Source organism: Tursiops truncatus, chromosome 1 (genome assembly GCF_011762595.2).
Source record: "Tursiops truncatus isolate mTurTru1 chromosome 1, mTurTru1.mat.Y, whole genome shotgun sequence".
NCBI classification, from domain to species: Eukaryota; Metazoa; Chordata; class Mammalia; order Artiodactyla; family Delphinidae; genus Tursiops; species Tursiops truncatus.
Window position 1 is genome coordinate 103,123,834 of NC_047034.1, and position 12,416 is coordinate 103,136,249.

A 12,416-nucleotide genomic window follows, 5' to 3' on the forward strand; every position below is an offset into this window, starting at 1 on the left:
AGCAGAAAAAGATTACATTTTGATGGAAATAACTTTTAAAAAGTTGAAACCAATCTAGTACACATAAATAATTCCCTATTCTAGAATTTTTCTTAAAGAACTTCATTTTGAATCTTATTTTCTTGTCCCTATGGATTTTATGTTATTAAAATTAATGAATTAGAAATGTACAGTCTCACAGAGAAGATTTATACATTTATAAAAACTTAGAATTTTCTCAAGCTTGAAATTTTAGAGATAACCTTTTTAGCTAGTTTTCCAAATTTCAAAAAATTACAGAGTTTTTGAAATGTAATATTGAGATATTTGGAGATGTAATATTTTATAAACTATTCAATGGGAGAAAATTTCTATCCTAAAAAATATTAAAATACTCTTAAAATTTTTCTGATTTTGCAGGTATGTCCTGAGGAAGGAGTAAAGAGAAAAAAGGTAAGGTTTTGTTGAAAATAAAACAAGAGACAATCCTTAAACCTATATCATTCTTTTTAGAATTACATAAAATATTCATTTTATAGATTAGGTTTATATGGGAATTATTGGGGAACTCGGTTTATGTTCTTCAAATAAGAATTTAAATGACGTCAGGGAAATATATAGGAATAATGGTATGAGAGCCATAAATATAGTTTAGCTAATGTATTTGTTCCCTTTGAAGGTTATGTAGCTTTAAAATATATTTTGAAGAAATATATACATATATTTTCCAAAATTTATTTTATTTTTATTAAAACAGCTGATGAAAAATACATCAAATTATCTGTAACCCTACCATGCACCTTCTACTATTTCTATTCTATAGGAACTATGTTATAAGACAAAGCAGGATCCTAGAAATAGCATTACAAGGATTGGTTTGTGGTTAGCAAATGACTGCACAAAAATATACAGGTGGAAATTAATACAAGATTTCTCCCAAAGATCAGTAACTCAAACTAGAACGTAAGAAATGTTATAACAAAGACAACCTAGAATTACTCCTTTATCTGGGATTTCCCAATGCAATAATTATGCATAAGTCAGGACTCATTATAATTCAACATATTTAAGATTTTAGAAATTATTTTTACACAGATAGAATGTAATAGATTGAAAAGTTCTTTTTGACAATTAGTTGGATTACCAATAATATTTTGTTTTAGATATGTGTATATATATGTATGTATTTACATGTATTTTATTTAATTAATTAATTTATTTTTTGCGGTACGCGGGCCTCTCACTGTTGTGGCCTCTCCCGCTGCGGAGCACAGGCTCCGGACGCGCAGGCCCAGTGGCCGTGGCTCACGGGCCCAGCCGCTCCGCGGCATGTGGGATTGATCCTCCCGGACCGGGGCACGAACCCATGTCCCCTGCATCGGCAGGCGGACTCTCAACCACTGTGCCACCTGGGAAGCCCCTACATGTATTTTAAATTAGCACTTTGAAGAATTAAGATAAAGAACATTGTTCGGGACCCAACTTAACTATGATATCCTCTAAAAATGGAGAAGAGCAAACTTTACTCCCAATCAGAAGAGAGTTGAATGACACCTACTCATGGAATGCTGATCTTAGTTTTTTACACTGTATAGTACAGATGAACTGTCATCTAAAAATCAGTACAGAAATAGTCACAAGGAAAAAAATTCCAATTTCTAAAGACCTTCTCATGACTTTTGTTGTTTCATGGATTTTGTTGTTTTATTATTTTGTTGGAATTTCTTTGAAAAGTGCTCTTGAGATCACATCTGGCTACACCATCGTGTTATGCTTTTAATGCAAGACAGAGCAAATCATATTTTGATTAAATCATTAAAGAATTTAACATATCCATGTACTATCAAGAATATATTATATCACATATGGTCTTCATGTTTTATAGGACAGAAATATTGCTTCATAAAATATAGTCTCTTAATTTAAAATGTTTTTAAAAGTATACTTACTGAATCTGTCAATATTTTTCCTAAGGTACCTGCTTTAACCCAAAAATAGTGATGAAGCCATTTTTAGTTCCACACCCTCAATTTTTTATTTTAACATTTTTGAAACAAACACACATTCTGAGCAGTATAAATCTTTTGTTTAATGCTAATATTTCAAATGGTACCTATTAAATGTCAAAGAGCACTGTGCGGCTCCTGAGGGACACTCCGCAATAGCACACATCGTATCACTGAACCAATCGATCATGGAATAAAGCCATCTAATCTAGGCAAAACCACAAGAAAGAGTATCTTATGCAAAAGATGGGAAAGCTTTATGGAAAAATATATTTTAAAAGGGAGAGAAATTATGTTTGGTAATCTATTCTATATGGGTTACATTTTCCTATACTTCTAAATCTATCTAAAAGAATGCTTTTAAGCAAATTTGGCTAGAATATAAAGTTGCTAAGATAAAGTAGAATTATATATGTATATATAAGGAAATGAGTTTCATTTTCTAAGGACAGAAAAAAAGCATGATTTATTAAAACTGCCTAAACATACCAGCACCAGTTTCAATTAGCAAGCAAACAGAAGCAAACAAACGTTAATCCTATCACTTATTAGAATCCCTTTAAAATATCTCTTGTCACAATTATAAGAATAAAAAATCTCAAGGCTAATATACCTGCTTGGATTTTCTGTTGATCATCTGTGCTCATCAGCTTCCAGCTTTCTGTGTGACGAACAGCATAGAAAGACTGAACCAGGAAGATCCACAGCTTATCACGCAGAGCCTGGATCTTGCACGTAAAACCCTGTGTTCAAGCAACAAATCAGCAGCTGGTCAGAGCCACATTGTCATAGCAACCAGTCATTATTCCCTTCCGAATCTACTTACTCCTAAGCTAGATCAATGATGTCATCACTTAGATTTTTAAGATCGTCGGGTACAAGTTATTTATGAAGCCTTGCTCTTTAACAACAGAATTTTATAGTGAACATGAACCTTATCCTTTCAGCATTATCCTTTTAACCAAACACTGTTTTAAACCACCAATGGCCTTTACGTAAAAACCTTCCACAGCCTTTTCAAATCAGCTATGACATTACAAGGTCAAATACTCTATGCAGTAATAATAAATATGATGAAATTTTTTGTCATTCTTGTTGAACAAATAAAAAATGTCAATAATTTGCAATTAGCTTATTAATTACCATTGATTAATTGCATTTAAAAATAAGATATATTTTAATTTTGCTTTTTCTCAATCCAATTTTAAATGATTTTTTTCTTAAGACAAAAATTAAGAACATATTATAAAATTAAAAGACACTGATGATTAAAACTGTAAAACATTCTTTAAAATTCTTTAAGTTTTATATTTAGGAAATTTAATGTAGTGACTGGGGAGAAATACTAAACTTATGCTGTACCAATTAATATTGCTAAGTACCAAACTATGTTTAGAATTAGCCAGCCAAACTTCCAAATTCTAAACTTTTATAATAAGTGTATTTGGAGGTAAATGAAATTTTTAAAATTTTGTATTATGAAAAATTCCAAATATACACAGAAGTAGAGACTGTAACCAACCTCCAGGTATCAAACACTTAGTTTCAATGAACCATGCAACATTTAAAACGTGTATATATTTAAAAATCTTAAAACAGTTTAAATATTCTATCATTCGTGTATATATTTAAAAATCTTAAAACAGTTTATTCTATCATTTTAATGAATTTTATTACATCAAATACCATTTCCTTTGTACTGTCAGAGTTCAGTAACGTGTCCAGAGCTGTAAGAAGAGAGCAACTATTCTCCGTGGTAATGTGTTCTTCAATTGCTTTTAAAATTTTGTCCAGCAGATCAGATGTGCTACTCATTGCTTGTGACTATAGAACACAGAAATTGATATTTAATAGGAATATATGTAAATGTGTAAGAAATGTGAAAGTCTGGCATAACAGCAGACCATTCATCATAACTGGCTATATGAAGTCAATCAGAAATCTTATTTCCTCTGTTAATAATAATAATTATTATCATTATAATAATAAATATTATACTAATCCCTTTCCTCTGTTAAAAATATCGGCACACACACACAGTTCTTAATAGCCAAAATAGTCCTAAAACAGAGCCTAGAAATAAGTTATAAAAGTTATTTATTAAGTAACTAAATTTAGAGGAAGTGGGTCCCAGTAAGACAGAGAATTTTGCATGAACCATAATTGTATTACTGACCAAAACAATATCTTTATGACTTCAATTTCTAAAATATGGCTTATGCCGATTGAGGGCTGGAGTTGCCAGAGTTACACTGTGCCTTGCCAGGGCACTCAACCTGTCCCCTCCTCCCTTCATTATCTTATGAGACAAAAATCCTGTCCATCACTGCCCTAAATGCTATGCAAACATGCCATCTGCTATGGAATTTATTTAAGTCATACTAATTTAATCAAAGGCAACCTGAATTTGAAAACTTACATAATTATAATCAGAACACAAAGATGGGACTAAATATAGGATATAATTTTAGATGTAGTACCTGTAAGAGGAGAGCAAAATTTTCACTTTGAATGATCTTGGAGAAGTTTTCTATAATAAATGCAATACATTCTTCTTGAAGCTGAGATGCCATGGTCAGTGCTGCTTCTGTCCACTTCACTCTGGGTAAACTGATGATTAGCCTGTCACTTTCCATCAGAAGAAAAGCAGCATTCTTATCATTCTTATAATTTTGAAAATATTGGGGAAAAAAGTTAGATTACTGCTCATAAAAATAACTTTCCAAGCAAATTAAATACTTTTGTTTTCTTGTGACACTGCCTGCAAAAACCAAAATTCCAGGTAGCTAATATCTTTGTCATTAGCTTTACATATTTATTAATTCATTCAAAATTATCCCAAAGGGCAAACTTTGAGCTGGAAACAAATCACCTTTAAAAGACAGCTAAAACAAACATGAGAGCAAAGTTGTAACTACAAAGAAAAGCTTGACTTCCCTGAGATTTTTCACTACTGAATTAATTTTTGTGCTTATAGATATCATTCATAACTGCATGGCTACACTGACATAGCCTTAATTCTTTTCTGACTATAAAATACATGTTATTACAAATTTAGAAAGGCTAAAATTGACTTATAATCCCCAGTGACTTTTTCTTCCTTTCTAATTAGGTAAGACTCTTCTTTTTATATTATATTATTTATTTAATAATGATTCATTTTTATACCATAGGAAAAAATGTTCACGAATACTGATCTCTATAAAAAATGAAATGACAGGGCTTCCCTGGTGGCGCAGTGGTTGAGAGTCCGCCTGCTGATGCTTGGGACACGGGTTCGTGCCCCGGTCCGGGAAGATCCCACATGCCGCGGAGCGGCTAGGCCCGTGAGCCATGGCCGCTGAGCCTGTGCATCCGGAGCCTGTGCTCCGCAACGGGAGAGGCCACAACAGTGAGAGGCCCACGTACCACAAAAAAAAAAAAAAAATAAATAAATAAATAAAAATGAAATGACAATTCACAAATACCATGTGCTCTAAGGAAAAGGAAAAAATGGCAACTTAAAATTACTATATTTTATTCATGTTTGATTTCTAATTCTTAAAACAATCCTTAGGAAATAATGATTTATTGAATAAATAGTTATCTGATCGATTGTAGTAGATTGAAAAAAATGGCCACAAATTCTGTGTAGCTCAATTCATCAAGAGGTGGACTCTATTTCCTCATCCCTTGAATCTAAACTGGCCTGTTCACTTGCTTGCACAAGCAGTGGTATTGTGCAAGTTTCAGAGCATAGGCCTCAAGTAGCCTTGCAGCCTCTATCTTTACCCTCTTGGTTCTGGGACCATGAAGCCATGAAGAAGCCTGGTAAGAAAGTACACAGGGAGTGGGAGGCCCAGCCTCCAACTTAGCCACCAGCTGAAAGCAGCTGCAGGACTGAGCTCAGGCAAGATAAGCAGAAGAATCACCCAGTAAATCCACAGAGAATAAATTTTAGTTTAAAGCAACTTAGTTTTGGGGTGGTTTGTTACACAGCAATAAATAACTAGTAAATCTGGAAATGACAGTGCTTGATCCTCAAGCAGAGTCTTCCCTGATCTCTATACCTACTTCAGATTCCTTTTACACATGCCATCAGAGAGCCTGTCCCTTCTCTTTAGAGCACTTACTTCATTTGTAATTATTCAATCATGAAATAACTACTTGATTAATACCCATCTCTCTCACTAGGCTGTATGTTTACTGCATGTGAAACCATGTCTGTTTTGGCTCACCGTTGTAACCACAGGTCCTAGTACAGAACTGAGTCACAGTAGACACATCTGTTGATCTCTGAGCATCAACAGAGACTGAGAGTTTGTAAGTGAATTCATAAGCTAAATTAAGTTTAATCCTTGAACATCAAAACTTTAAAAATTTTACCCATTTACCAAGAATTCTTCTGAAAAGTATTCTATACTTCCCCTGCTTTATTTATTTGAGTAAAAAAATCATACTTTGCTATAATTTGAGTCTTTAAAAAGTTTTTTTACATTTTTACTATAATTTACCATTATCCTTTCCTCCTCTGGTAACTTCCTGAGTAACTGTGCAGTTACTAAGAGTTTTAGGCAATAAACCCAATTTGCTCTACTAATAGGCATTGTTCTGGTATTAGAGACAAATGTAGAGTATTCAAATATCTTGGCAGGTATCTACAAAGTGCTTACTATAAACATAATGTTATGTGCTCTGACAGCAATATCTTTTTTTTTTGGTATTATTAACTTTATTTAAGCTCAGGAAGAAAATCATAAAAGCAATAACTCAGTAGAATTGCCAATCAACCTGTCTCTCCTCAAACAGCAAATGGCCAGCTTACAAGCAATATCTTTTAAAAAATACAGATGTATAGCTGTCATAATTTAGCTTGAAATCTATTGGAAAACTAAAACATGGACATAATGATAACAGATGGTATGTGATCTTAATTCCATACTGATCTGAATATATGATAACATTAAATGTTAAGAGTAGCTTAAGGTTCAAAGAAGGAAGAAAATGTAATATACTTCTAGATCAAACACATAAAATTTTATTTTATTTTTTTAACATCTTTATTGGAGTATAATTGCTTTACAATGGTGTGTTAGTTTCTGCTGTATAACAAAGTGAATCAGCTATATGTATACATATATTCCCATATCTTCTCCTTCTTGTGTCTCCCTCCCACCCTCCCTATCCCACCCTTCTAGGTGGACACAAAGCAGGGAGCTGATCTCCCTGTGCTATGCGGCTGCTTCCCACTAGCTATTTTACATTTGGTAGTGTATATATGTCCATGCCACTCTCTCACTTCATCCCAGCTTACCCTTCCCCCTCCCCGTGTCCTCAAGTCCATTCTTTATGTCTGCGTCTTTATTCCTGTCCTGCCCCTAGGTTCTTCAGAACCATTAAAAATTTTTTCTTTTAGATTCCGTATATAAAAACACATAAAATTTTAAATTCAATAGTTAACACATGGTTCAAATTTCAAAACTATATAAAAGGCATTACTAAGAAAAGTCACCCACTCCTTCCTGTCCCTGGCCACCTATTTTCCCTTGTCCCAATCAATATTATTTATTTTTTATATTTTTCCAGTTATTTTATGCATATACAAACAAAAAAAGTAATTTTTCCCTTATTTTACTCAAATGGAGGCATTAATATGCACAGTACTCTGTACTTTACCTTTTATACTTAGCATATACCTTGAATATTTTTCTTATCACAATATAAAGAGCCTTATTATTGTTTTAATAGCTATGGAATAGCCCATAATATGGATATATCAGAAGTCATACAACCAGTCCTCTACTTGTAGATGTTTATTTCTTTCCAGTTTTTGTTATTACAGTGTTGTAATGAATGACCTTGTAGATAACATTATTTCACACATATGTGAATATATCTATAGGATAAATTCCTAGAAATAAAATTGCTGGGTCAATACTACTTGTCTTATCCTGGGTTCTGCCTAATAACTGAGCCTGAGAAATAGGCTTGTACGCAAGTGATCCCAAGATGACCCAAGAGTGAAACAGGGAAGGAGGGAAAGCCAGTGGAAGGGTATGTTTTCCAGCTCCTCGCTACTCAAAGTGTGATCCGCAGCTACCATTACCTAGAGCTTGTTAGAAGTGTAGAATCTCAGGCTCCGCCTCTGATTTACTGAATTAGAACCTACATTCAACCAAGATCCTGAAGTGTTTTTTGTTTTTGCCATACCACACAGCATGCGGGATCTTAGTTCCCCAACCGGGGATTGAACCCTGTGCCCCCTGCAGTGGAAGCACTGAGTCCTAACCACTGGACCACCACCAGGGAATACCCAGTCCTGGAGTGTTGTGTGTATACATTTAAGTTTGAGAAACAATGATATAGCATTTGCTATTGTAAGCAACTGGGGATCAATCTTGTTGGGGGCCCTCTGAAGAGCCACAGAGAATACAATTTGAATTATTCACCCAAGGGATAGATCAGGGAAACATTTAATCACTGGTTAATCACTGACCAATCTCCCATTGGTCAAGGTTTGTCCCCTGGGATATTAATTCCCTTTCACTTCCAGGTTTGAAGAGCTGTAGGTACCCTGGGTAGAACAGCAGTGAAGCCTCAGGACAGAAAGTGAGAAATACGTGTGATGTGGCTGAGGGAAAGTGCTGTCAGATTACATCTGTGTGCAGCTGGATGCTGCAGCAATGGTTGGAGTACACACATGGGTCAAAGGATATGAGGTGGGGCACCAGGAGGATACAAAACATTGCCAACATATATTCAACGGAGCACTGTTTTCCAAACTGTAGTTTTCTCCCCTAGCAACCTAGAGAAATATATTTAGTGGCTTACAATCAGCATTAGAAGACAAAACAAGAAAGAGATAGAAAAGAGAAAAACAGAAAATATCAGAACATCATATGGAATATGGTAAGTATTCTTTTTTTGAAACTTGTTTCAGTTCTACATGTGTGAGTAAACTGGGTTATAACATAAAAAGAACTTGCTCTGGGTCAGTCAAAAAAGTTTAAAAAACACAGCAAAAGTTGTGCTAATTTATACCCTTCCCAGGAGTGAATAGGAGTACTTAGTCCCTACATCCTTGTTAAAATAGTACAAATTTCCTTTTTTTCCCCCATATTAAAAGGTACAAAACAGTCTGACATGGTAATTTTAATGTCCATTTCTCTTAAATAAATGAAGTTGAAGATTTGTTCATCAAATTAAGAGGCATCTGTATTTTCTAAGTGAACTATCTAGTCTTACCCTACCATTTAGCTATTTTTTAAAAATCAACTTGTAGGAACTCTCTATATTAGAAAAATTAGAATAAGAGTATGATATGAACTGTCATTTGTTTTCTGACCTTGCTTATGGTAATTTTTACTATATAGAAATTTTGCATTTTTATGTAACCAAATTCTTTTATGGCTTCTAAATTTTGTATCCCCACTCCACTGATGAGGTTATAAACTAATTCTCCCAGGACTTAACTGTAGTGTTTTAGGTTTCATTTTCTTTACTTGTAAATCTTTGATCCATTTGGAATGTATACTGGCATACCAGGATGTGATGTATAGATCCAACTTAAATTTTTTCCAGCAAGCTTCCTGTTGTTGTCCTAACACCATATACTGAATAAACACTATGACTCATACTATTTAATTCTTTTGATATTGTGTTAATTAAATAGGCCTTCAATTATCTTTTGGCCTTAGGACTAAAAGCATAATATATATACAACTTTAGTTTTACGCTACTGACTATCCCCCATGCCTATTTTTGTTTTAATTTTCCTATATTTAAAAACTATTCATAATTTGTTTTTAAAAAAAGGCTTAAACAAACCTTTTTTTTTTAAAACATCTTTATTGGAGTATAATTGCTTTACATTATTGTGTTAGTTTCTGCTGTATAACAAAGTGAATCAGCTATACGTATACCTATATCCCCATATCCCCTCCCTCTTGCATCTTCCTCCTACCCTCCTTATCCCACCCCTCTATGTGGTCACAAATCACCGAGCTGATCTCCCTGTGCTATGCGGCTGCTTCCCACTAGCTATCAGTTTTACATTTGGTAGTGTATATATATCAATGCCACTCTCTAACTTCGTCCCAGCTTACCCTTCCCTTCCCCGTGTCCTTAAGTCCATTCTCTCCGTCTGCGTCTTTATCCCTGTCCTGCTCTTAGGTTCTTCAGAACCATTTCTTTTTTTCAGATTCCATATATATGTGTTAGCATACGGTATTTGTTTTTCTCTTTCTGACTTATTTCATTCTGTATGACAGATTCTAGGTCCATCCACCTCATAAATAACTCAATTTCATTTCTTTTTATGGCTGAGTAATATTCCATTGTATATATGTGCCACATCTTCTTTATTCATTCATCTGTTGATGGACACTTAGGTTGCTTCCATGTCCTGGCTATCGTAAATAGTGCGGCAGTGAACATTGTGGTACATGACTCTTTCTGATTTATGGTTTTCTTGGGGTATATGCCCAGTAGTGGGATTGCTGGGTCATACGGTAGTTCTATTTTTAGTTTTTAAAGGAACCTCCATACTGTTCTCCATAGTGGCTGTATCAATTTACATTCCCACCAACAGTGTAGGAGGGTTCCCTTTTCTCCACACCCTCTTCAGCATTTATTGTTTGTAGATTTTTTGATGATGGCCATTCTGACCCGTGTGAGGCAATACCTCATTGTAGTTTTGATTTGCATTTCTCTAATGATTAGTGATGTTGAGCATCCTTTCATGTGTTTGTTGGCAATCTGTATATCTTCTTTGGAGAAATGTCTATTTAGGTCTTCTGCCCATTTCTAGATTGGGTTGTTTGTTTTTCTGATATTGAGCTGCATGAACTGCTTGTATATTTTTGGAGATTAATCCTTTGTCAGTTGCTTCATTTGCAAATATTTTCTCCCATTCTGAGGGTTGTCTTTTGGAAGTTTTAGCCACAGCAATCAGAGAAGAAAAAGAAATAAAAGGAATCCAATTGGAAAAGAAGTAAAACTGTCACTGTTTGCAGATGACATGATACTATACATAGAGAATCCTAAAGATGCTACCAGAAAACTACTAGAGCTAATCAATGAATTTGGTAAAGTAGCAGGATACAAAATTAATGCACAGAAATCTCTGGCATTCCTATACACTAATGATGAAAAATCTGAAAGAGAAATTAAGGAAACACTCCCATTTACCACTGCAACAAAAAGAATAAAATACCTAGGAATAAACCTACCCAAGGAGAAAAAATACCTGTATGCAGAAAACTATAAGACACTGATGAAAGAAATTAAAGATGACACAAACAGATGGAGAGATATACCATGTTCTTGGATTGGAAAAATCAACATTGTGAAAATGACTATACTACCCAAAGCAATCTACAGATTCAATGCAATCCCTATCAAACTACCAATGGCATTTTTCACAGAACTAGAACAAAAAATTTCACAATTTGTATGGAAACACAAAAAACCCCAAATAGCCAAAGCAATCTTGAAAAAGAAAAATGGAGCTGGAGGAGCAGGCTCCCTGACTTCAGACTGTACTACAAAGCTACAGTAATCAAGACAGTATGGTACTGGCACAAAAACAGAAATATAGATCAATGGAACAGGATAGAAAGCCCAGAGATAAACCCATGCACATATGGTCACCTTATCTTTGATAAAGGAGGCAAGGATATACAATGGAGAAAAGACAGCCTCTTCAATAAGTGGTTCTGGGAAAACTGGACAGCTACATGTAAAAAGATGAAATTAGAACACTCCCTAATACCATACACAAAAATAAACTCAAAATTGATTAAAGACCTAAATGTAAGGCTAGACACTATAAAACTCTTAGAGGAAAACATAGGCAGAACACTCTATGACATAAATCACAGTAAGATCCTTTTTGACCCACCTCCTAGAGAAATGGAAATAAAAACAAAAATAAACAAATGAGACCTAAACTTAAATGCTTTTGCACAGCAAAGGAAACCATAAACAAAACAAAACATTTTGAAACAGAAAAATTTAATCTTGTTTTGAAATAGTTCAAGTAATTAGAAGCCCTAACTTTTCTAAAAACTTTCTCTCTTCTACTAACTCCTCTACCCTTCTCTCTCTTCCTCCCAAAAGCAACGGTTTGTACTTGGTAGGAGGGAGTAGCCACTTCTTACTGAACTGCTGCATAGTGAGCAAGAAGGAGAAAAAGCTCAAAGTCCCTTATATTAAAATTTAAAAAAAAATTCTCCATATATAGTCCAATGCAGCACTTTCTTATCTCCCTTTGTATATGACAGTGTTAGGCATATTATTGATAGAGTAAAGTGCCTGCCATGAAACATGTTGTTTAACTGAATTAGAGCCAAAGAAGACTTAAGATTTCTCAATCTTTCTTTCATTTGTTTTGAATAACATATTTTAATTTTAAAATTTTTAAATATTCTATTTTTATTAATGTAGCAAAAT

The 12,416-nt window shown here is 34.2% G+C and overlaps 1 protein-coding gene across 2 annotated transcripts in view; it reads right to left on the minus strand.

Annotated features, from left to right (window-relative positions):
* BTBD8 (BTB domain containing 8) overlaps positions 1-12,416 on the minus strand; it is a 92,739-nt gene that overhangs the window by 12,449 nt on the left and 67,874 nt on the right. For both annotated transcript variants that reach the window (XM_073811140.1, XM_019920087.3), the window contains 3 exons: positions 4,466-4,648; positions 3,672-3,809; positions 2,599-2,728 (listed from right to left, as the gene is read on the minus strand). In XM_073811140.1, the coding sequence (XP_073667241.1) occupies positions 2,599-2,728; positions 3,672-3,809; positions 4,466-4,648 (451 nt within the window). The remainder of the gene's footprint in view (positions 1-2,598; positions 2,729-3,671; positions 3,810-4,465; positions 4,649-12,416) is intronic.